General features: G+C 36.2%; 1 protein-coding gene across 1 annotated transcript in view; it reads left to right on the top strand.

The window, feature by feature from the left end:
* The window catches only part of LOC122575051 (extracellular serine/threonine protein CG31145), a 94,927-nt gene that overhangs the window by 58,453 nt on the left and 9,008 nt on the right, over window positions 1–27,466 (top strand). Inside the window, exons 2-5 of the mRNA XM_043743433.1 lie at window positions 7,042–7,166; window positions 13,820–13,895; window positions 25,088–25,180; window positions 25,350–25,654. Of these exons, the coding sequence (XP_043599368.1) occupies window positions 7,042–7,166; window positions 13,820–13,895; window positions 25,088–25,180; window positions 25,350–25,654 (599 nt within the window). The remainder of the gene's footprint in view (window positions 1–7,041; window positions 7,167–13,819; window positions 13,896–25,087; window positions 25,181–25,349; window positions 25,655–27,466) is intronic.

Raw genomic sequence — 27,466 nt, 5'->3', positions numbered from 1 at the left:
TATTGTGTGAAATTCTCCTTATAGAAATTACACGATATTTACTTGTATTTGAACACTCAAGACGAGATTCGTATTTCCCTGGAGATTCGTGAAATTAATTTTCATTATAAACGGCGGTGTAAAAGAATGATGTAAGGAAAAGTTGCTTTTTAAGACATTTTATGATTGCTGTCGTGGTTGATATTTACAGAAGCAGTAAGATAATTGAAATCGATCGGAAGTACTCTTCCGCCTTCGAGATAGCGCGATCAAGATAGTGTCGTTTAGATATCTGCATCCGGGAGACAGATTGAACCAAACATTTCGTTTTTCTTATTTTTTAGCAGAGCTTTCCACCATAAAGTGATATTTACGCATTTATTATGTAAAATACGCCTTGTAAATAATACGTTTCATTTACCTACGTATATGAAAAATCTACAACTATTTTCTTCTTGAAGAGATGGCAAGTCATGGAAAGAGGAAATAGAAGAGGTGATGATGCAGGGAATTAAGGGATGAAACAAGAGAGAGGAAAATTAGAAATAAAGGAAAAGGGAGAATGGAGAACAAATAAAGAAAGGGATGAAAAAAATAAGGAAATATTTTGTTCGGTAATATGTTTTCTTTTTTTAAATATTTTATAAATTACACCTAAATGTACTCCACGTATTCATATAGCTTATGTGCGAAAGTAGACGCTCTGGCTCAGATTCATCCTTCAGCACAACCTTCGACTGGAATTTCTTTGGACAACGACTTCACCAGGGATGGCAATTGTCTTCACCAAACGAGCTTTTAAAAAGCAATTTTCTAACACGATCTGTTTCTTGAATTGGTTAGATCCTTCTAGACAGACAGTCCTATTCCCTTTCTTATTCTGATAAAGTACACGAAAAGACGTAAAGTAAGATGATATACACACAGTTTATCGCAAAAAAAGAAACGATCTTTTCAAGACTTGAAGAAACCAGTGGCGACATCGATACGAAATATTTGTCACATAGAAATACATCCTTCGTTATCATTATGTGAAATGTTTATGGCGGCTAGATCATTAGATACAGCGTTATAATCAACAAATTACGATCAACGTTAGAGCAGAGTTTAAGTTCACTCGTCGAAAAATTTGACTCTGTTGCATGATAACTGTTTTTCTTGAAAACAAATGAAACGTCACATCGCTGAAAACTTAAAAAGTTGGATTATTTTTACGACAGAACGCGCATATACGTTATATAATGTATAATGACTCAATTTCGAAAAGAAGGGAGACGTAATTTAGTCTGACTCCGGTGTATAGATATGGTATGCGCGAAGGATTGAGGCAATTAATTCAAAGCACCTTCAAACATCTCTGAAGTTGGTTAATTAAGGTGTCGTGATATCCACGCCCTTGTTAGGATTCCTTCTATAAAGTCGATTCGCCGAGAAGGTCCTTGAGATACATTGACCTCACTTAAATCGACTTTGTCTTGCAAAAGCCTCGCCTCGCTCTCCTTTTCATGGTTTGCATTAATATCGAGAAAACATAACTACAGCGACCCGAGAAAGTATTCCGAAACTTGTGGGAACTTTCATCGCGTCATGCGAAACTTTCATAAGGATGTAATAAGACACGATTATTACGCTTATATTGCGGATATTTATGCAAATCTCCTATCTTTACGGACGTTTCCCATTCTAGTCTTTGTAATTATGGAAATTCACATTTTTCTACTGGCGTTTGGCATATTTTTTGTCCATTATGCGCATTTTTTTTTCATGCGTCTTCTGTATATTAAAAATTTTCCCTGAATTCGCAAACATCCATCCAGCGATATAACGAACCTCGTTGCTAATAAAGTCTGGAAATATTGCAGAAAATGTCAAAAATGATGTCAATTTCGTAAACTGTGAGATACAGGAAAGTGACGATTCTACGAACATTATTGTTTTTCGATTTAGCTTGAAATCGGTCGTTGTTTACCGGTCATACTCGACGAATCATCTTACGAAACTAAATTATTCATTTCTCGAAAACCGAATATTAGTCGTCCACTTGTACAGTGAAATTAATGAAAGCCGGAGTCAATTAGTTCAGCAGCTCGAATATTCAAATACTTTCACGAATCATTGCTAATTCTCGCACACACACGACAACACGCCAAGATACTTAATTCTCTTCTAAATCACAGTGGACAATAAGCGATTGGAAAAATAATTATTCTCTTTTGATCGACTCGAAAAACTAGGTCGACTTGCCATCATCGCTCTAACATAATCTTTCGTCGTTTCGGAGACCCAGATACATTGTTATGAATAAATGAATTCCGCATTGTCTGGTTGGGAAAGTTCCACGGGGGGAAAAAACGAGACGCGTTGCGTAACTCAGTCGCAATAATGGCACACAGGGGAAATGGGTAGAGAGGGGAAGACGCAGGATGATTAAGGTGACAATTAGTGTGCTGATTAATTTTAATAGATCGCGCGCCGAGGCCGACCGTGATGGCTGATAAAGTTTTCAGGAAAAAGCAACTTTTACGAGCGTCCCTGAAGCTCGTTATTGCCGTACCGGATTCCTATAAAATTTACGAGGCGAACGTCTGAATAGTTGTTATGTATGGAATTCCGGAAATATTTTTCGCCCTCATTGGCCCCGACCAATTCGGCCTTCGAGTGTTTTATAGTAATTGCACCAGCAGCCATTGAATTTAATGTCAAACGGAAACGTGGCTGCGTTTAAATATTAAGTTTGCATACGAAATGTTGCTTTCCCCAGCGTTTCAATTTTTAGTCGTCGATATCCGTCTCCGAATTTTGTTTCGTCATCGATTATCTAACGGATCAAGGAGGAAGAAATTTGGTATAAATTACGTAGAAAATTGGGGCTTCTAGATGGAAACAGCATTAAGGAAGCTTTATTTTATATCTTTCACTATGTTTTTATATTATATGTCCGCATTATACATTTTAATATTGTAAATCCGTATTATTCGTTTTAACGTTATAAATAATTTACTTGATATTTTTCATCATAAATCTTCTTAAGCCTCCGGGGATATCGTTTTTCACTAACGCGATCCAATACTATACACACTCTATACAGCAGCATACCAACAACTGTCAACAGCAAAACTCTAACGTTCGCGGGCGACACGGTCTTACTAGCGAGACACGCAAATCCAGAAACGACTGCCGCACTACCATAAGAACACATTACAAAAATAGAAAAGTGGCTGCAAAGCAAACAAATAAAAGCGAACACCAGTAAGTGCAATCACATAACATTTACGCTTAGAAAAGGAAAAACACCAGACATCAAACTAAATGGCGCCCACATAGCACAAACAAAGTATGTCGAATATCTAGGAATACATTTAGACACACGCCTTACATGGAAGCATCGCATAAAATCAATAACAAACAGAATACGTGAAAAAATGAAGCAGATGTACTGGTTAATCGATAGGAAATCTAAATTAAGCATAATGAATAAACTAAATATATACAAAACAATAATCAAACCAATCTGGACATACGGAGTCCCACTATGGGGGATGGCAGCAATGAGTCGCATAAATAAAATAGAAACAGAGCAAGCAAAAATCTTAAGGACAATAGTTAACGCTCCATGGTACGTCAGGAATGAAGACATACGAAAAGATTTAAAAATTCCAACAGTCAAAGAGGAAATCGCCAGATATGCAAAAAAGTATAAAGAAAGACTTGCAACATACCCAAATCAGCTGGTTGCTGAAACGAATAAAACAATAATAGAAAGAAGACTGAAGAAGAAGCATCCTGCAGACCTCATAATAGAACAATAAACAGCCTGGAAGATGGAGTCCCGCTGGGGGTAACCATCCACATGCTATATTTTATCAAATATTAAATTATAATATTTTACCAAATGTCCTAATGGACGAGTTGTAAAATGTAAACAAACAATAAATAAAAAAAAAAACTAACGCGATCGTCATCCTGGACCTTTCATTCCTTGACTCTGGTTTCTTCTTATTTTCGGTGTTGAAAAGAACCTGAAAAAATTCCAACGTACTTGTCGTAGCCCGTAATTTACTATACTATATAAGCCATACTTTGCTTTGCAAATGCTTAAACCCTTTTGCAATAAAAATAAGTACCTTCGACATCTTCGTTTCGGAGAAATCAAACAACGAAAATTTCGCCTGGAACTCGGCAACCCATATTACAAGTGGAAGATTAGTATCGAATATAATTGAATGTACACGTTGGGACATTCAGATGAGAATATTACACCATTTGAATGGAGGAGTCCAAGATGATAATCACAGGGTTTTTAAAGACTATTTGTACGAAGTTGGTCAAGATTGTGGTTAGCTGTGATTGTTGGACTTTTTATGGTAATTCTTCCTTACCATTCCGCAAACACGGGAAAAAGACTGATTGAGATTTCCACTTCCGAGTTGGGAAAGTTTAGGCTGTCAGGTGTTTTCGACGTAAATCGTGTTCATTCGGAGCAACTGATTTCAATATCGCAGCTAACTTCATCGGACTTGCGACGAGATGGAACTTTCGTGGCCTGGTTCTTCGGCGTGACTAAGATATTAACGAATATTATTATATCACCTGTAAATTTTACTTTACCCACCTGTTAACAAAATGAACTAAACTAAACAGATCAGATGTGCCATTATTAAAACGCATCATTCATAAAACTTCTTCCAAGATGATTTTCTTCTGTTTGCGATAAAAACGTAGTAAAATTCTGTTTATTTCTCTGTCTATGAATTTTCTCAAACTTTAAAATTAATGAATTGTTTCGTGCATTGGCTCGTCAGAAGATCGAGAAACTTGTGAACGTCATTTATGAATGTACTATGTGTGTTATACGTTTTGAAATTAATTCCAAAATAATTTCAAAAAATATATTGGCTCAGTATATACACAGCATGTACAATATATAATTTCAAAATGTATAACACTTATAATGTATTCATAAATAATGTTCACAAGTGTTTCAGTCTTTTGACAGACCAGTGTATATTTTATTCTTACTTATTTTATTTAATTTTTGCCTTTCAAATTCGAATGGCTACCAGCTATCAGCCTTACTACCGTGCATAATTCGTACACTATACTATGATATTATTTTTCGTGTACACTATGACACTTATTACTCTACTTCTTATTGCTAGCTTGTCCTATCTTATTCTACTTCGTCCTATGCTACTATCGTCGCCCCGTGAGCCAGTGTGCATGAAAAAATAAGCAATTCTCGCAATTCGTTATTTTTATAACTTGACCTTTTTTAATGTTTTGACCAACGAAACGAACAAAGAACTTAATTTTATCGTGAATAAAAAATCTACAGACGTTAGAGGGGAAAAGCTACGAATCGCTACAGATGAATCGCTGTAAGAGCAAGTCGAGAACAGCATCTACAGCAAGTTCAGCCATTCCTTTGATTCTCCAGATAATTCAAAAGATTGAGCGCGACGCGTCGTCGAACGATCAGTATGCAAGTCGGCAAGCAATGGCTCAGCCATTCTGTGACTTCCTTTCCGGAAAAAGGAAGAGAACAAGGATGAAGACTTTCCGCTGAAACGGTAGATCAACCGTCGTGAAACAAGCTTTCCCTTTTCCGTTTCCCCTTTCGACCCTCTTTTACAAACCACAGGACAACAGAAATTCTTTAAAGCAACACCTACCTATAAACTGTCAACTAGACGAATAAGGAGTGAAAAATTGCCCGCCGTAAAGATTCAATCTATGGATCTATCAAAAGGATAAAGAATCGAGTGGAAATGTGGTTGAAGCATAGTCGGGCTGGAATTATTGGATCGTTTGGAAAGTTTATAGCGTGTTTCGTAGTTCACTGAGGTGGTCAAGACATAATCGAATCGAATGATGAGTTTTAATTTTAGTTGGGTACTAAATGGAAAAGGTAAAAGGGAAATATACTGGGTGGCAAATTTTTATAGAAGTTTATCCTAGATAGTGATTGGTTTCGTTCGTTGTATATTATGTTTTATATATTTTTACATACCGTAGGCATTCTATATAATTCGCTATCGAATCTCCCGTAAATTCTATCCATCACATTAAATCTATTTACCACAAAGGTTCCATTTTTCTATATGATGATATCGAGCTTCGAATATCAACGAAGGCCATCCAATAAATTTTTTATCTTAACACGTACGTCCAATGCCATTCTCTGGAAATAATTTACTGTCATTTATCCTGACTTTAACGAAGCCTTCAATTGCGAAACATTGGACACTTCAACGACCTGCAGATATCCCTGAAAATAATAAGTTTAACAGAAATCGAAGTTCCTCCACAGGTGTCAAAAATTCTCTTGAAATAATGTACGCGTTATATAATTTTCTTCAATTTTACCGCGGATATTCCAAACCTGAGCTAATACGAGAAAGAAAAGACAGACAGCGACAAAAGGAGCAAAAAGATGACATTTTAGTGGACTGAAGAAGTAACAGGGAAATGTACGTTATCGTGAACACGTGTCACGCATACGCGACTAAACCCTTCCAGCCGGAGATAAGCCAAGAAGCACGCCTTAACGGTGTTCACGTACCGCCATGGGAAACACCTTCCTCGCTATGGGATAGCCTATCAGACAGGCGGGGAGCCCTTAGATCCAGCGTGAAACGAGGGGTCAGGCTCGTGTCGACAATGTCCCATGCATTTTAAAAGGCCACGAATTGCGTTTTTTGAACCGTCACACGTGTAACCCAGACATTCAGCATCTCTGAACTTACACTATCGGCCAAAAATTTAGTATCACTTCTCAGTCGATTTTACCGAATCTCCTGCTATAATAATCTCGTTATTAATCGTTCCTGTTAGCTCTTCTAGTTTGATAGATCTTTCATGAAAATCTTTCTCAAGATAGCACAGATCTTCTGACTGATTTTCTTTCGAATTCTTGAATATTAGTAGTCCCATGTTTCTGGCTGATGGTACCATATCATTGAATATTATCAAGTACTCTGTTTTGTTTCTTTTTTAAGGTTTGCTCGATGTACGTGTGATTCTTCGATCATAGACTGACGTAGCGTTTCTTGTTTGTTTTAGGAAGAACAGTTCGACGCTGGAGAAATTCCACCTACAAATTTCCAGGACAGAACTATATCCGCAGAACTCGAAGTACGTGGACCAATTGTTGCACGAAATCGCGACGAAGCCTATCGTTCACGTTGGTGAGTGTCTTTCTTTGTTCTCCAAATGTTGCCCTCTTTCAACAAAATTCGTATTTGCGAGATATCGACGATTCTAAACTTGCCGGTAATTTTTTTAATTTACTGGGACGATAAACTCCTGCTAATTGAATTCACATGTTTAAACGTAACTTCTTATTATGCGAAGGAAAAATTATAAACAGTGGAGAGGATCGGTGAACTTCTATGAATTGCTCGATGGTCTCAGGTAAAATGCATTTCTATCGTGATGTATTTGAAATGAATGAAATTGAAGATTTTAAATTAATTTTGTAAGGCAAATAGATCTATTGCGAATTTACGTTTATTGCCAGTCGGGTAGATTTATGAAATTCTTCGTAAACGAACAGAATTGCGATGCTCAGTAGAATCGGACGCCACTGGTCAGACCTTCGTTCCAAGCCAATGCAGCGCATGATAATCGAAATTCCCGAACATCCGAGTAATGCTACGCGATCGAACATACTGTAATATAAATTTTCGAGCGACAGTGCACGCAAATCGTGCCCGGAATTTTTCCTACGGCAAAATAATAGATGGTAAGCCAGCGGAACCCGTACGTGGACGTTTATTAAATTTTACGTGGCTCGAAATAAATCGACGTCCTCCTTCCTCCATTCTTTTCTCAGTCGATACAACGTTCCGCGGAAAAATGTACAAAGAGGGAAAAGATTTGGATAAATTATTACCTTGATCGGCAAATTCTATCGTTTTATATATAATGGAAATTTCTATTAATTAGGTTCTCATATAATATGCCTTGTTACTTTTCAGAAAAACATAATCTTTATATATATAACAGAGATTGGTATTAATTAATCTTTAAACAAATCATTAGCTTGATCAAAAAGTTCTGTCCTTTTTATTGTTCGGGGGGAAAAGGTCAAGTGTTTTACGTTACGACGGAAATATCTGTTAATTAACCTTCAAGTAAATCATCAAGTTGATGAGAAAGTGCTGTCGCTTTTATTTTTCGAGAGGAAAAAAATCAAGTGCGTTCAAAAATATAGCAAAAATTCCTATCAATTAATCTCTTAAGTCGATGAGAAAATTCTGTCGTTTTTATTTCTTGATAGGGAAAAGCCAAATGCCTTTACCGCAAAACAGGAATTCCTCTTAATTAATCTTCAATAAATATTCCCTTGCTACTTTGAAGAAAGGAATTATCTTTTGAAATTGTTGTTAATTAATCTTCAAGTAAATCATTAACTTGATCAAAATATTCTGCCATTTTTAGATTCTCGAAAGGAACAAGTCAAATATTCTATATTATAACAGAAATTCCCGTTAATTGATCTTTAAGTAAATGGCTAATTTTCTCAGAAAATTCATGTCGCGTTTATTTCTTAACAAGAAACCATCGGTTGCCTTATATACATGATACAAATTTCGGCTAATTAATCTCTGTTGTAGCATCCCTCGTTACTCATGATTTCCCACCATCCGTCCGACTAGTAATTTCCTTCGTCGTCGAAGAACATGCTACTTTTCATAAATTAAGTATCCAAGAAGTTAAACAAAAGTAATTCAGACAAAAATGAACTGTGAAAAGAGATGTTGCGGGGTATCGAATTGGCTAATTATCTTTGTGATATCCATTTTTCGATGGAGGATAATAGGCTATTCGATGGAGAGATAATCGTGCATTCGATGGACAACGAAACCGTGACAGACAGTGAAACGCGTGTTCCCATCGCCGTCCGTTCCATCGTCGCGAGCCAGGGAGCTAACGAAGCCGACGCAACAAATGAAACGAGCTGGGAGGAGGGAGAAGGGGGTGGAGATCGGGGAGAGAAGGGAATTAGACGAGCCGGCATAAAATTAATCTGGAAACGGTGGCGCAATAATCTTCTCTGTTGGAATTAATTTCTCTCCGGCCCATGAAGCCAGACAATTAACCGGTGTTATTGTGGCCGTGGCTTTGTGCTTAGTAATTGCTACTACGCGGTTCATTGACTAACAATGCCGCGCGATCGTCCGATCCTATGGAAAGAGCAGAATAGACAGACAGGAGAGGAGAGAGAGAGAGAGAGAGGAATGGAGGAAGATCAGCTCTCACAGACTTTCGGAGCGTAACGTTTTAAAATTAGATCTGGCACCATGTCGCACGCTCAATTTCCGCTTCGATCATTATGTCCACTCTTGTTCGATTATTTTTATTCACCATACGTGTACCACTTACATTTCTATTTCTTTCTTCTTCGTTTTACATTCTTTCATCGGCGAATCGAATGGCAATTGTTGGAGGCTTTTGATTTATCTTTTGTTCTCTTCTCTTTCGAACTGGAACGGAATCCATGAAATTTGTCGTGCTTCTCTTTTTTCACTTTTTTCTGTTGGTTGATCATTAAATGGCTTCGGCATCGATGAGCATTGATTTGGATTTGACGATTGATGCATAGGAAATGAACAATTATTAGTCAAATTATTAGTATATTTTCGTATACAGTTAATGATTGGCATTTTGAATTATTTATTTAATACTCATTCGCAAGATGCACAATTTTCGTGAATAACTTGACCGCAAGCACCGGAATATTATTAATAACTAGAAAATAGACTGTAGAATACTTTGATACTCGTATTCTCGCAGAATACTTCCTTTGAATTTGCTTTGAAATATAACCATAGCGAGCCAAATAATTCCCAGCAATAAAATCAGGAATTAACGTAAACCATAAAGCGCAACATCCTTAATAGTTTTCAATAATAAAATTCAGAATCAATAGAAGCCATAAGATGTATCAACAATCGTAAAAGAGGAAACGTCTTCATTCTCTTTTCTTTACGAATGTCCAACATCTTGCGTAATATAACAATAGAAAATGATAAGCAGATAGTCCGAGCGGCTTTTAGAACTCGTCACGTATATGCGTGACGCGTGTTCGCGAAAGGGTAAAAGAAAATTTAATCAGAGATCGAAGTGGACTTTTGAAACGTCTGGTAGAGAAACCGGGTCGCAGGATTTCTAACAAACTGAGAAGTTTGCCGTACCGAAGCCGAGTGGGTCGATGTAATTTTGATAGTATACAGTCGATGCGATAGTTTGTTGAACAAATCACGATGCAGAGGTAGCAAGAGGAAGTTAAATCAACGGCAACCAGTGGCTGGTCGACGGGGATGCAATTATTAAGCGGTATCGGGCTGGCGTGAAGGAAATGAGATCGGCGATCAGAAGGGAGAGCAGGACAAAGACGGTGCTCCGGTATCTTGGTAACAAAGCAGCCCCATCCAACTTCCTAGACAATAATTAAATTACTTCAGAGTGAATTTCGTCACTCGATACGATGAAAACTGAGCTGTGGTATTATCAGGTCACGGTCCTCAAAAACTTATCGTTTCGTCGTTTCTAATTTCCGTTTATTTTGCCAAAACAGATAGTGCCAATTTAATACAATATGCTAATTAAACACGAACATTGTTAGAGTATTTCAGTGAATTAACAGATCGAAATATTCGGAATTTATCGAATCTTCCATTCGATAGTAGTCGAAGACAATCGGAATTTCGAGAGCTGCTGATGGTCTTCGAAGAAGATAGCACAAACCGAGGAATGGCATTTCGGTAAATTAATCAGTTAGCAGTTTTTCACGAGTATACGAGTATATTCGTCATGAAGAAATGACAATATTCTGTGTTATAACGAGTATACTCGTCGTGCGTAAAACGTAGTTATAATTCGCTGCTTAAATTGGAATTTTAGTGAAAACTAAAATATATTCGCAAATTTTAAGATGTTTTGAATAGTTGGAGGTTAAAAAGGAGTAAAAAGAACTGATAAAAATATATAAATAATTACTATGAAAAATTTGTATATAGTGTGAAGAATACGATACATTTTAGGCACACACTTTTCAATGAGATCGCGACAGCTAACTGCTTAAGGTATTGAAATGTTCAGGATTCCTTGAATTTTTAACCTGACAATTCTTGATATTAATCAAAATTTTGTTGCCTGGCCATACGTTTCAAAGATCGGGCATTTGATTCAGCATTTTAATCGAATCGTTTGTTTTTGTGAAAAATAGCGTCAATCAAGGAGCAAATTTTCATGAATCAAACAAGCAAGATGTTTCAAACGTATCGAATCTTTAACGTCATCAGACAATATCCAGAAATTCGTTCATTTATTGGAAAACAATTTAAGAGACTTCTAACGTTTATCTGACTCATCGATGAGGTAGTAGCTGTCGATAAATACCCAGAGTTTTCCTTACGTCAGCTTTTCCGAACTTTCCTCTTTTTCCTTCTTCGCGACCTTTGAACTTTGTTCGAGTTCAAGGTAAGATCAGCTCACACAATCAAGCTCGAAAATCGATGGGTATCCGGTGTGTAAAGCAATATCTGACACAAATCGAAACGCTTCCGAGAAACCAGTGATCGAAATGTTCCGCGAAATCGTGACTTTTAATCGCCTAACAATGGTAATGAGCTATGCAACACAGGTTTCTCGTTTCTTTCGTTGCGCAACGTCGTTTTTCAAGTTTCAATGCCAATTTTAATTACCCAGATACACGACACGTTTTTTACTTGTCCTTTCAACCATTTCATTATTTTTATTATAACCAGTGAGTAGAAATTGCAACATGGCTAACACACCTGGCGTAAGTAATGACTGATAAAGCATTTGATAACTCGATAGAGAAAAGAGAGAACGTTAATTGGTTTCTTTCATAAAACAAAAGAAATTTGAGAATTAACGATACAATGATTTCAATTATTGAAGTTTCCAGTCTACCATTCTTAACTTAAGCATGGAACAAATCTCAGTTGAACGACGGGAAAATTTTTTGAAGCTTCCAACAAATTTCCAAAGATGAAGCATCTATTTGATTGCAACGCGAAATTTCAAACAATTAAAATCTACTGGCCATGCTGTATACAAAATAATGTTCGAAATAGCTCTATTGGAAATTAAGAAGAAACAAAATGATCGAGAAATTGTTATATAATTATATACAATAAGATAATTTAATTTCTCTCGAATATATGCGATGTTAAAACAAGAAACATCAAAAAATGTAAAAAGTAATTTATATAACCTTAAGAGTAAAATATTTTTATAAAACGAATAGCAATAGTCATTTTCTTAGCACTTTCACTTCATCATAGATAAAGTGAATGTTCGAAGAAAATACCGCAATCATAGGCTGGTTTAGTTAATTGAAAAAAGAAAAAGAAAAGTAGAAGTAAATTAATTTTTACCGAGTAAGTGGCGGTTTAAGCTTCGAGCATCCAGGATCTAAGTAGTTCGAGTCAATAGTTCCAGCGACGCGACGGCAGGCAGACGATTAATTGTCCTGTATGATAAATTGACCGCGGGTAACCCCGACGGCTGGCACCTAAATTAGGCATATATCATTTATGAAATTGACACAGTGGACGACGCACGATCGATATTACATTCCGTGCGTCTCTGCCAAGAAATTTTTCCCGTTCAACTTGCTCGAGCTTTGCGCGACGCATCGTTTTCTCTTCCGTCATAAAAACTCGCGAAATTATATCATCCAGGAACTTTCGATTAAATTAAATTTACCCTATCTACATGCTCCACATGGCATTTTAATACTATCTTTGACAGAGAAATACCTTTTTCCACTCCTTTTCTGCTTTGGATCCTTATCTTATTTTGTTAATTTCTACTTTGAATTATTAACGTTTTCTTTTCGATGGATAGAATTTAATTTTAATTTGTATAATTTGTAAAACATTTTGGATATATTTTTACACTGTGCACCTTTCACTTCTTTTCCAGTTCGGTTTCTTTTAGTATCAATTTCTCTTGTCCGTAATTTGGATTTTCTTATTTTGTTAATTTCTACTTTGAATTATTAACGTTTTCTTTTCGATGGATAGAATTTAATTTTAATTTGTATAATTTGCAAAACATTTTGGATATATTTTTACACTGTGCATTTTTCACTTCTTTTCCAGTTCGGTTTCTTTTAGTATCAATTTCTCTTGTCCGTAATTTGGATTTTTTTATTTTGCTAATTTCTACTTTGAATTATTAACGTTTTCTTTTCGATGGATAGAATTTAATTTTAATTTGTATAATCTGTAAAACATTTTGGATGTATTTTTACACTGTGCATCTTTCACTTCTTTTCCAGTTCGGTTTCTTTTAGTATCAATTTCTCTTGTCCTAATTAATTTGGATTTAGTTTTCAGCTTGTACAAATCTATAAAACACTTTGAGTATATTTTTAGATCAGGTTAAAAAACTGTGATCTAAACAAGGGAAATTACCTATTAGATTTTTTGTAGATGTTCTAGATACCTGTAGAGCTAAAGGAAATAAAATTTCATAGGCTTAGTAAGGGAACAAAATGATTGGAATTATAATGAGATTTAGTCTTCGCTTTAACTTGGAACGGAGAATTTCGATTAACGCTGCATAGAGGTGTCTGTTGATTATTTCCCCGTATCGGTATACGACGAGAGCGCAATTAAACGCGACTTAATCGCACTAAGACCAATTGAATCGAAAATCTCGATTGCTCCGGTTCAGCTCGAGGAAATCGAGTCGGAGATTCATGTACCTCGATCCAATAATCGGATATCTTTCCGCGAGACTAGAGAGTAAATAGTTTGATTCCACTCTCTGATTTTGTATTTTCCCTTTTTGTTCGCAGTTCAAAAAGAGGGCGGCACGCAACTGAAACTCCAAATAAATTATTCGAACATGCAGGCTCTCTTCAAGCCTATGAGGTAAGTCGAATGGAATTAAATAAATCTTTCCAATAAGAGATCAATCTTAAATCGAACGTTAACCAGAAATAATGCAATCTTTGTTTCCGATCCTCTGCAAAGCAACGTTTGCTTTAACATTTGATACATGCAGAAAGAATATCGATATAGAAATTTAACAAATTTTGGAATAATTTCCGGTTTAGTATTTAGAATACTCCGAGTAAATAAATTAAAACTTCTTTTAAATAAAATCCCACTGAATTATTTTTATCAAGTAAAATGTAAGGCGGCTTTTATCATCTAGAATTTTTCTTAACATATATTAACAAAAAAAAAAAAAAAAAAATAGCAAAGTGTCGATGAAGTTACGTAGAATAAAGTATACTTCGAATACGATCCTCGTTTTTCTCGTCTTTTTAATTTTCTTACTTTTCTCAAATTTTCTTCGTATATTTACGTAATTGGTCGAAGACTAAAACTGAGAGTTTCTTGAAAGCTGTCCGCTTATCTCCAGCAAGCATGTGAGTCACGTTTGATATACGAATAGGTGGGATGCGCTGCTTAGTCTAACGAATGAATGCTCGAAACTTGGAGAATGAAGATAAGAGAGAGAGAGAAAGAGAGAGTTTCTTAGGACACGATTTACTAAGGATTATTTCGACGAGAATCGAATCCGCGAAACGCGTCTTCGACGAGATAAAATCGAGCGAAAGCATTTAATTCCGTCCGAATCGGATGTTAGTTCCGAGGATTAACAATTTATTTGATCACTAAACTTGCGAGAGCGCTCCAGCTACGAGTTATACACCGCTTAATCCTCTGAAGTTGAGTCCTAAGAACTTATAAGTTGTTGCAGTAGGGACGTCTTGCTGTTGCAATGCTGAAAATATATCAAACTTGTAATCCAATTTGTTGCGTGAAGAGGGACGTAATTGCTGCATTTGCGACATTTTTCAAGCAATAATATTCCAGCTCTTACTTTGAATATTTGTAATTATTACGGAATTCTTACAAATAGTCGCAGTATTTTTCAAGCAATGATATTCCAGCTTTTACTTTGAATATTACAGTGACTATAGAAGTTTCATATATATATTTGCAATATTTTTCAAGCAATAATATCCCAGATTTTACTTTGAATGTCGTAATTACTGCAGAAGTATATGTATAAATCTCAAACTCAATGAACATAGTTGGTTGTATCCTCAATTTTGAGCCTGTTGCATACGAACAGCATGCCAGCTTTACAGTCGCTTCAGTTTGAAGAGATGCACAAGCTCGTGAAAGCATTTAAACTTGAAGATACGTCTTATGAATATATTATGGATGCTGTACTAATATATATATTGTACAATTATCATAATTAAGACACACGGGAGCCAAACTGAACAACTCCGTTGAATTTACCACGTTGATTTTTGTAAAATTAAATACTATCCATTGACCTGAGGATTTCTATGCATTTACAGGGAATTTTAAGATATAAAAATGCCATAGAAATTATATAATATGCAAAAATATCGAAAATTTTCAGAATAGGATATTCATTATAATACTCAGCGTTTAATGCACGAACCAAATTTCTACCTAAATTCCATTAGTAAAAATATAAATTTCCATAAATATCCGCGCTAAATTAATCGTATCTTTCCACTGTTACTGAGGAAGTTTTAAGGATTATGAAATCGATCAGTTTCTCTTCTCGGTGGCTCAAATAACAAATTTCATTCGCTTCAAGCATTTTACAAGAAAAAGCTATTAGCCAGCCAGCTATTACGAAATTATTCTCAGGTCTTCCTACGCCTTGCTTCTCGAAAAGGAGAAAGATTCGTCAGTTAAATACGAACAGAAGAAGAATAAGAGAAAGGAACGAGGCCTGCGGTTTTTCTTGCCACGTGGTTGACGAAGTTACGTGGATGGGATTACGAGCACAATTACATAAGTGGAGGGCCAAGTGCCTCGTGCCGTGCGAGAGCCACTCCAACTGTCCTTGCCTCTCTTCCACTCAATTATCATTGCCCACTCTCCCTTTTTTCCCTCCAGAAAACGCGATACGTCACATCCTCCCATTGTCTTTCAGCCTAAGAACACTTCCCAGCTTAAGCAGACTGGAGGAAACGAGCATCGAGGGTCGCAAAACATTTTAGACACGTTCATTCTTTTCGTTTCTTCTTTTTTTTTTTTTTTTTTTATTGTACGCAGTTTCAACCTCCTACTCGCCCATTTTCCCTCTCGTTTCACTAAAGTTATGGTACTTATGAAAAATGAGTTACAAATCTAAGAAAGGAATTGTAAATTTTATTCTTTTCCTTTTTACATTTGGAAAACAAAGTTTCTATGTCAGCAATATTTTGTTTGCAGCTGGAATATAACGACGAGTAGAATAATTTACCCTTTTTCTATGCTCCAAGTAATTGTATTTATGAGTTTACTAGTTTGTTAATGGATTTATTTAACAAAATTGATCACTGTACTATAAAAGACTCTAAATCTGTGTACAGTGGAATTTCGGAAAATATTTGATCCGCAATATTTGATTGCAACGTAAATTCGTCCTGTTTTCGTCGGTATAAATTAACAAACCTATAAATTAAATTTCTCTCTGCCTTTTGGCTCCAGAACCATATATACACAAGTATTTTATTTTGTACACAAAATAAGAGAAAATTAGTTCCAACATAGAAAATTCTTTCTTCGATGATTATTTTACAAATATCGAAATTGATGATAACAATAAAATTAGGAAGATTATGAAAATTAAGTGGCGAAGAACCGAGATTCTTTAAATCACCTTTTGCAGTAAAAAGAAGGCACGCTCTTATTAATCGCAAATCACCGTAATCGCCATAAATCATAAATCCTGAACGAAATTGAATGGCAGAGTTAATTATCCTGTCTGAGGATAGATTTAATTGTCTATTATCATCGTAGATTTCAATCGTAAAAGATATTGCTGCTTAGTTTCCTCTCGAATAAATTGTGCACGTTGCCAAGCCGGATACGAGCTGTTCTTAACTTATACGGGTCAATTGCGTCGACAGGAAGTTGCGGAGGACCGATGTTTCTCGCGTTAATTTCTCGTTCTTATCGACGTGTATTTCGAATCCAGCCTCGTGGGATCGCGACGAAAAGCTACGTCGCGAACAAACTGCAGAAGTAATTTCGCTCTGGCTGCGACCTCGAAATACCAAACTTTCCTCGCCCTATCTTCGAGCCCATTGCACCCTCGTTCGCAACTCTGAGAAGCCTGATTTTGCTCTTCTTACTGCTTAATTACGACTACTATTTATACTCGCCAGAGATAACTGACTGCTACAAGTGAAACGACAGACAAGACCGAAGTATCGAGGTTTTTAAGAAATTTGTTTAACTGTTCGGAAAATTCATAGCGTTTCTGACATTTTTATGTTCCCTACATAAACAATTTTATATTCTATCATGCTCTGTGTATGATATAGTTATGAAATGTTTTCTTGAAACATCGCCCAAATTGATAAAACGTAATCGAATTTCCGTTCGCGTTACATTTATTTTCCAACGAAAAAATGTGTAAATTTCAGGAACTGGAATTATCAGAGTGACTAATCATTATGGTACAAACTTATATTTTTATCAACATAATTACACAACTAAAGAAGTGATAGCTATATAAATCATACTTATCTACGAGTGACAATGAAGTAGAATTGTAGATTGAAAGACGCCTTGAACCTCTGAAACATGTCACGCGATAGAAGAGTATAAGATACAATTTTCAGTATAAAACGGAACCAAAGGGAGATACGATTATATTAAATATATCTCAACTGCAAAGAAGAAAATTAATAAACTCAGTACATCGCATCCAAGATCATATAATTAGAATTCGTTCAATGAAAGTTAATTCCATCCAATAAATCACATCTAACGTATAATAAACGAGTGACAATGAAATAGAATTGTAGATTGAGAGACGCCTTGAAGCTCTGAAACATGTCACACGATAGAAGAGTATAAGATACAATTTTCAGTATAAAACGGAACCAAAGAGAGATACAATTATATTAAATGTATCTAAACTTCAAAGAAGAAAATTAATAAATTCAATACATCGTATCCAAGACCATATAATTCGAATGTTTATTGCATCGAATAAATACGAATACGAAAAATAAATAAAGGGTTAATTCTCCAATTATCGGTTCTCTTTCTTCGTGTATCCACTGCGTTTTAATTTCGCGCGATTTTTCACGATAATTTTCGTCAGCCCCTCGTTACTCGCGGCAAATACCCATCGCCGTGTTCCGGAACCGGAAGAACCGGGGAAAGGAGCGAAAGAATAAAGCAAGAGAAAACGTAATATCCCGAAGTGGAGAGAAAATTCGAGACAAGTGAGGCTCGTCGGGACGCTTATTGCGACTCCTTTTTATCCCTCTTGTCTCTTCCCGGGGGTTCGACCTCCTCCAACCATTTCCGTGCACACACTTGGCCCTTTAAACTTCCGGTCGGCCGAAGATTCCACGATAAGTGGCCAAGGCCGGCTTAAACTCCGGTAATAAGTTCGGCAATAAGTTTCAGGGAAAGTTTCCGGACTTGGACCATCCTCTGACACGCTACGAAAAGGGCTGGAATCGTTTGGGTGTCAATGGGTGGGAGGAGGAAGAAAGCTGGAATTCCACAAAATTGCCAGCGTCTGCAGCGCCGCCAATCCCGCAATAAGCTCTCGTTACACGTTTAAAGAGGACACCTCTTTCTCTCCCCACGAAACGAACCAGTTCTGACTTTCTCTTTCGCTCTTCGTCTTCCTTCTCTTCTCTTTTTTTTTTCCCCCTTTTTCCACTCTCGAACGAAGAGAGATTCATTGAATGGACAATTTTTCACGACGACGTTCCTTCTCGCGAAATTATTTCTTCGCTCGGTTTCTTTTTATTCGAAGCCCGCTTCAAGGCTCTTTGATTGCGAGCTTTGGATTTTCGGCCAGATGAACAACTGCTCGTTGAATCTGAACGGTGATTTTCGATTTCGTTCGAGCTGCCAGATTCGACTTTTATTTCTATTTTTGGAGGAGAGACGGCGATTTCGGAAGATGGAGAAGAAGTAGATGGATATTCAAGTGGTTAGTGTATTAGGTTGTACTACTTTTCTATATTCCCTTCACGTATATATATATACTTTTTTTTTTATATCTATGGATTTTATTTTTGAAGAGAAGATGGCGATTTCGCGGGATAAAGAAGGGATAAATGAAGATCGACGTGGTTATGGTATGGATATTGAGGTGGCTAGTGTATTAGATCGTACTATTTTTTTATATTTCTTTTTTTCCTTTTTTAATAAATATTTTTATATTCATGGATGTACGTAAAATCATACTTCATTTTTGGAAAAAGGGCAGTGATTTCAGGGGATCAAGTAGGAACAGCTGAAGATTGAGGTGACTGATATATTAAGTAATACCGCTTTCTCATAGTTTCTTTCTTTTTCAGAAACATTTTTATATTTGCGAATTTTATTTTTGGAGAAAAGAAGATGATTTCGAACGATAAAGAACAAATGGACGCAGATTCAGGTGGCTGGTGTATTAGGTTGTGCCACTTTTTTATATTTCTCTTCTATTTTTTTTTTTTTTTTTTCTAATTAACATATTTATATTTGTAAATGGAAAATTGTATTTGGAAATATTGGAGTATTTAGCAGGCTTTCTGGACCATTCTGTTTGCTTGTAAATATGAAATTGTACGTTAGGTTGAACTGTCTTTTTATATCATGCTTCTAAAAAGCTTATTTCTTTCCATGTTTCTGCGAAGAAAATATAACGCGTTTAAATTACCGCCAGTTTCATCGTTTAGTGAATCAAAGCTCATCAAAGTACAATGTTGATTATAAAATAATTAAAACTGAGAAGATTCTTCTCCATATATGATATCAATCCTTTAACGTTCAACGTATGTACACCGATGTATAAAGGCATTCTTTTTAGAATTTATTGAAATATGTGTTGCTAAAAATGGAACATTTTGAACATGCATGGAAATCTTATATCTTTTCTATTTTTCAATTTCCATACATCTTACATTCTTTAAATGTCTATTCATTCCTCGACAATTTCTGGAACGATTATTAAAAATAAAATTGCTGGTTATATGGTTTGCGAGGAACACAAGTTCCCTTCTTATCCACCTTCCTGCGGCTAGCGAAGTTCGCGTTATTAAATTTGCCACGAAACTTTAGCGTCTGAATCCCGTGTACTCCATTATTAAAAACACCTCCCTTTTTTTCGCATTTCACTAACAAATTTCGATAATCTTCCTCGTTGCACCTCGGCCAACTTTTTTAGACTTTGTCTGATCAAAAGAACCGCGAATGATATTAATAAATGGTATGTGTTTGAAAAGCATGAGTCAGCTAGAAAGCATTCTCTATACTTCGATAATTGAACTAAATCATTGTTCACGCTTTGCATGTTTAGTTTAACCAACCGAGGAAAAGAAGTTGCTGGTCGTAGGTCGGACGTTTTTTATTCGCTTTCCACCACTCGGTCGACTAATCGACCAGCAATAATTACCATCGACCTACATCATTAGTTCTAACCGCAATTAGCGTTTGACCATTCACGATATAGCAAATTCCAATGGAACTGGTTTTACGAGCTTCACAAAAATCTCGAGCACTCGTGTATACGTATACGTGACTCGTACAAAGTTGCTCGTGCACGAAAAATTGTAGGGGAGTGCACGAAAAATATATCGACAGGTTCAAGACCTCAAACTCGAAAAATTTCAATAATCGAACTCTGTACTATGTATTAAAAAACATAGGGAAAAAATGGAGAAATAATTCAAGCAAACATGATTCATTTTTATGCTTCTTTAAATACGATAATAAAAAAAAAAAAAAACAACCATCAATATATGAAAATAGGTATGCTAATACCCCACTTAAAAGTTCTAACAATCATTTTATTTCGTCTTATTTCGCAATATAAAGTACTTCATTGCGATAAATAAATAATATAACAGAAAGTCTACTTGTCAAGAATATTCAGATAAAAATAGACTCATCACGCAAGTTCAACTAAATTCTTCCGGTCACTTTCATTTTCCTCTAACACTGAAAAATATATTCAATCCGGAGAAAATATGAAAGAAGTCTTATTAAAGGTTAATTAGAAAATGTAGTTTTACACGACGACTCCTCGTTCCAATCTTTTATCAAACGTCTTAGAACATTGTTCCTTTTGTTCGTTAAAATGGGAGCGTACTCGACACGTAGATATTCGAGAATCGTAGCAGGATTTTAATCAATTTGCGGTATAAAACGAGGCAGGAAGAAAAACCGAAGCTCGTATGTCCCAGATTTTCGAGGCGGCCTGTAAGAAAAGCAATTCCTCTAATCTGACCTATAAATCTGTAGGTCCTCAGCCGTGGACGATGCAATTAATATTTGCCCCGGAATAAATCGCGTACGAACCGGTTCATTTGAATATAAAATAGCCGCGACCCCGGTCTTATTCCGCGCAATTATTCCAACGAAATACTGGTTATCTTTGCCGCGCACCTCGTTGCTGCCAGTCGGTAGAAAATTTCGCTTCGCCAAGGAGAAGGAAGGAGCCTTTGGTAAACAGAATTATGCCGCGGAGTCGGAAGGTCAGACAGCAAGGGTTGGCTGGCAGCCTCGCGATGCCAGTTAACTTTTAATCGGATGCAAATTACGGGCTAATTACCGCACGACCGTCGTATTAATTAGCCCAGGCTGCTTGGAAAAGTTCCGCCCAACGTTCTTCTCCTTGTTTCGTTCTTTCCGTAGTCGATGTTCCGCAGAAATTTGACGATTCTTTTTATCTTTTAAGAAACATCCTCGAGCGCAATTATCAATTTTGATGAAATTCATAACGTAGACTTTTATGCGATTGCGTGTCTTTATGAAGAGAACCGAGGTAATGGAACCTGCATAGTACTTTGTTTCGCTTACTAAAAATTACGACGAGTACTCCACTTTGTTTATTTTACATAAATATTTCTGCACGTGCGCATTCTCTGGATTTCCGCACCTTTACATTCGTCACGAGTACATAAAAATGGATGTAATTTCCCGGGAAATTACTCGACATGGAATTTGGGGGGAATTGGGTTCAATGTATTAAAAAAAAGTTATTGGAACAGATAAAAATTGATGATCAATTTTCTAACGAAATAACGCCTACTACCTCTAACTATAAATCGCAATTTGGCCTTCTCTTCTTCATTTTATCTTACCATGAAAATATAAATTTGCATAAAGATCCACATTTTATTATTAGATATTAAGCGAAAACTTGCTTGCTATTTTCATTTGACTTTCATCCTTTACTCGCCGATAAACGATCCACAGAGACGTGAAATATAACGTACTTGTATTTTAATTGAGAAATTTCGGTTCGCAATTTTTCTACCGTTATCATCAACCTCACAGCCTTTGCTAATTACATTAGTTTAGAAATTAATTAATTTAGAAAGAATTAGTTTCGTAGTTACTAGATACCATTACATCAAACGAGATGATAATACGATTATTCGGTTCGTAGTTAAAAAATGGGAAACTAAAAAATCACTTTGATTAGAAGTCTGCTGAATGGTTAGTAGGAATTATTTGCGCCAGGCGCTGATAAAACGAAGTTCGAACCGGGTTAATGAGAAGCTAAAGTATTTCAGTATTCTCACTGAAATTTTGATTCAAAGTTGGTAAAAGTTTGGATATTGGATCGCAATATGCAAAAAGTTTGCCAAGTATCGAGATTAAAGATAGTTTTATTTCAAATTACTCGTGTTTTCAACCTCGACCATGAAATACAAGAAATTAGGAATATCTTTATAATCCTGTTAATAGGCGGACAGAAACATATTTTTCACTTCATGACCTAATTAGAGTAGAGATACTTAATTGCCGAGAGTCAACTGTACGTTCGCACCATAGACGTATTTCTATTTTTCCCTTTCAGATAAGTAGAATAATCAGAATCGTGCCAGACACTAGTAAGAGACACTTTCTTTTTGAAAGAACTCCGCCTAATGACGTTTACATAACTTAACTTAAGCGTAAGTTCTTGATTTTTCGCTTCAAAATAGTTGAATTATTTTCGTTTAATAAGAAAGATGAATGTCCTTCAAACATTATCAAATATGTGTATGCAAAAGTTTACTAGTAGAAGTATCGTGGTTTCTATGGAGAGAATTCAATAAAATTCCCAAAAATGGCATTCTAAAGCAGAATTGCTTTATGAATAGAATAATAAATATTATAATATATACGATAATAGATATTATACTAAATACAATGTTATACAATACACCGTATTGTTACCATGTAATATAATGTAATGTAAACCATTTAATGAATTGTAACATTATTCGTGTTTTAATACAGGCACAAGCAGAAACAGAAATTTCGTAATTCGACACTATCAGTCAATACATGATACGGGTAGCTGACGAGTTTGCAAATTCATTTTTCTCGAAAACGAAGCCTTGAACGAAAAAACTGTTACTCTTCTCTCCGACGTGTTTTTGCAGGTAAAATCACCATCCGACCGCTCGCATCATGATCTCGGAAAAACCCTATATTTGTGTTACGACAGTTATCTGTAACCGAATGACACCATCGTTTAGAATTAATTCATAAACATTTGAAATCGAACACTCTCTTTCTGAAAGCGTTGTCACATTATTTACATTCTTATAGAGCCTGCGTATCACGTACTCGCTCAACGTCAGTAGATCCACGGAATTCTGGGTTTCTTGTTCTAGCGCCATATTTCGTAAGGAAAGGTGCACACGTACGAGAAGGATTCCCCGGAGACGGTTTTTTTTTTATTTATCGCCGTCGACTTTCACGATAGAACCGGAAACGAGGTAGAGGGGCGGGAGAAAAGGAAGAGAAAACCGTTTCTTCTTCTCTTTCTCTGTAGGGTTATGTTTTCTCGAGAAATCGCTTGCTTCTGGATGCCGACATCTCGAAACTGTCGCGTAGCTGTACGTGCTACGGCCTTGAACGAGCAAAACATTTTTCAGGCACCGAGAACGACCGTAGAACCGAGATGAAAATTCCTCTCTTATCTGAATCTCGGTTTGAATCAATTACGAAATTTCGATTGAATTTCATTCGATCGTCAGAACGTGGTAATAAAGCGTGAGTTATTCCCTCGAGAAAGTGAACATGAAAAATGAAGATGATAAATTAAGATTGTCGTATTCAATTATGCGAAGATTTCTTCGCCAGTGTTTTGACATTGTCACGAAAGTGGAAATTACTTTCTCTTCTGTGTATTTTCTTTTCTTCTTTTTTTTTTTTTTTCTTTTTCCACGTGGAGAGAGGCTCGTGCATTCTCATTGAGTCTCGACGATGCCCTTGAACCGGAAAATATTTCCGAGAAAACAAGGAATTTCCCACGAGTGCCACGATCGAGGTGGAAAATCGCGAAAAACATTTCCACCGGATAATACGTTCTACGTTATTCTAGGTCAACGTTCGTTTCTTGATTTGACTCAGATATACTTGAATTTTATATTCTACGAAAGTTTCCAAATAATTGGCACGTTTCTTTCGTTTGCGATTTAAATTGAATGCATCGATCAAATTTCTTTGTTGCCGTTTATTTATTATTCCAATGTTTCAAACAAATTGAAGTGTAAATAGCACCGCAATAATTTTTCTGAGAAGCTTGTGGCTGGTTGAAAATCGCAATGGTGTACGTCAGATTGCTATTTTTCATAAAGTAACGCTCTATTTCTGTTTATCGTTATGAGAAATGCATCATATTTGTTCAAATTGTGGAATCGTGCCAATTTATGCGAATTCGTCATTTTATAAACTATGTAAAGAAGTGGAAAGTAAATAGGAATTTGATTCGCCCGTTGAAATTATAACGATTACTTTACTTTGAATATTTTGCACATTTTACTTGAATGTCACATGCGTTCTGGTTATTTTTGCATATTTAAATTTCCCATAAATGCATAAACATCCGCGATCTAATTATACCTTAATTAACTACGCCACCAGAGCGACGATATTTGTGAAAATTCTAATTTTTCCCAACCTCGATTCACATCGTTATAATTTTTAATGCGTCCTACCTGTACGACGAAAAGCCACCTAAATTCATAGCAAGAGAATACCAAAGTTTTATTTATTCCAACTCCTCTGAATCATTAACAATTCAATATTATCTCTCTTTTTTCTCATTAATGTACCAGGTTTCCACGAGAACAGCAAACTTTACCAAATCACTTCTACTTCACGGACTTCGAGAGACACACAGCAGAGATCGCAGCGTTTCATCTGGACAGGTAACCAAGTATTCTATCGATCGAAATTTTATTAGAAAGAAAAAGAAGGAAAAAGACGATCTATGAAAAGCAAGATCTCCGATGAATCAACGTTATCGGTATAGTTTCTTGGATCCGAGAGGAATGAGCGTGGAGAAGTTTGCCCTCATCGAACGATTCGCTGTTGCAGACTACTGGGATTCCGAAGGGCGATGCCAGTCACCGGTAGAACGTTGAACCTAACGACAGAGATTTATCAGATCGCCGACGGCGAGCTGCTGAAGACGTTCTTCGTCAGCCCCGCCGGTAATATCTGCTTCCACGGCAAGTGCAGTTATTACTGCGATACGGCGCACGCGATTTGCGGAAATCCGGACACACTTGAAGGGAGCTTCGCCGCGTTCTTGCCGGATAAATCTTTCGTTGCGAGGAAGGCCTGGCGACATCCATGGCGCAGGAGTTATCACAAGAGGAAGAAGGCGCAGTGGGAGCACGGTGAGATTTTTCTTCCCTCGAATCTACTTTATTAACACATTCGCGAGCGGTTACAAGTTCCACGTCATCCTTAAGCACCGAGCAAAAGAAAGATGAAAACTGATGCGATGTGGATTTTCATAATTTTCTGTATCAATGATTTTTGTAATTATGTGGAAAAGCTGTGCTCACACTTGGCTGATTTCAATGAGCTTGAAATACGTCGTCAAGCTCGTATACGTAGCTTAACTTAAATTATATATATATATAGCTTAACTTAAATTTAACTCATTGATGCTAATTATATTTAATATAAATAAAAAAGGATAAATCAACAGTTGCAGGAGTTGCAGGTTGCGTCAGATTAGTATCTGATCCGATAATTATGAATTAATTTTTGTTTCTATTTCGCAAATGCCATTTTCCAAATGTATTGTAAATTTCATTACAACTTGATTTATTATTATTTGTATATGCTAGCAGATATAATTTTGTCATTAGGTTACGTGTGGAGGACGTGTCGCTGCTTGGCAACGGTAATGGAACAACTCGACAAATTTCATATTTTTTTTTTTATCAAAAAGAAAGCCTACATTATGTTTCTGCTTTTATCATATAAAACGGTATCTTTATAACTCCGTCAATTTTGCGTTAGAAGGGAAAATTATTACTTACGTCGCTATCAAAATGATCTTGGTTTTACAACCACACTGACTCATCTTCAGTTGTTTTGTGACGCTACAAGTGTCAGTCTTGTAACGTCGCTCAGACGACGCACGAAGATTTCTTTGTAAAAAATGTACTTTTATTTATTTTAGTTCGTGTAATTTGTGTATTTGTTTAAAAAAGAAAAGAAAAGACCCTCCTCTAGGGCTTACATTTTTTTAATTGTACCGATATAGGTGCCAAGTATCGATGTGTACTTTAATTATTATTTGTATGCAAATGACGAATAGACAGGCGAAGACACAGCGCAACGTTTCGTATAGCGATAGATTCATTGAAAATTATATCACTTTACCACTCTGGCCTAATCTATGGCGCGTTCGTTTCTTCTTTCTTATTTATACGATATTAAAAATAGTCGTCAATGAGTTAAGTTTAGGCTGGACTATATAAAAACGCGGCCGCCTACTCCAGAGTGAAGTATAGTCGTAACATAAATTGTATTGAATTTTTGTTAAGTTTAAGCATGTTGACCTTGGCAATATATTTCAAGATTATCGAAACCGGTGAGCTGTATCCTTTCCCACATAATTACCAAAATATTTGTCAATATTGATAACAGTCATTTATTCCATGATATATGTATCACGTTTATTCATCGTATTCGCAAAATTATGTCGTCTTTATATTTCTTATTTTATAAACATTCTTTTGTTCGCCACCGTAGTTGCTGGCGATGTAGTTCTACGTCACTTCAAAATCTATAACTGGTTGCCACTGACGTAGTTCCACGTCATTTATAAGTTTTTGGCTGGTTGCCGGCGATGTAGTTCTACGTTATTTCAAAATCTATAACTGTCGCTGGCATAGTTCGGCAATGTTTTCCTTCATATTTACGACAAGTTTTGTGCATTTTACTACGACCACGATTTTACGTCATACTTGTTATCACATCTTTTTCCGAACTTTTACTTACAAGCCGCAACCGCTTGTTTCATCTAAACGTCAGTTCTTCTCCAAGTTAAATGCTATTCGCCAATTATTAGCGTCGTTTCCTGAATATTAGCTACGTCAATTTAACGTTATCTTCTGAATAATTTTACATACACGGTTGTGTACAAATAAACATAGAGCATTTCTCGTGGCTAGCGCAGGACGTGTTAATGT

This window comes from Bombus pyrosoma, linkage group LG14 (genome assembly GCF_014825855.1).
Source record: "Bombus pyrosoma isolate SC7728 linkage group LG14, ASM1482585v1, whole genome shotgun sequence".
Taxonomy (NCBI): domain Eukaryota; kingdom Metazoa; phylum Arthropoda; class Insecta; order Hymenoptera; family Apidae; genus Bombus; species Bombus pyrosoma.
This window is presented reverse-complemented; position numbering and strand designations above follow the sequence as displayed.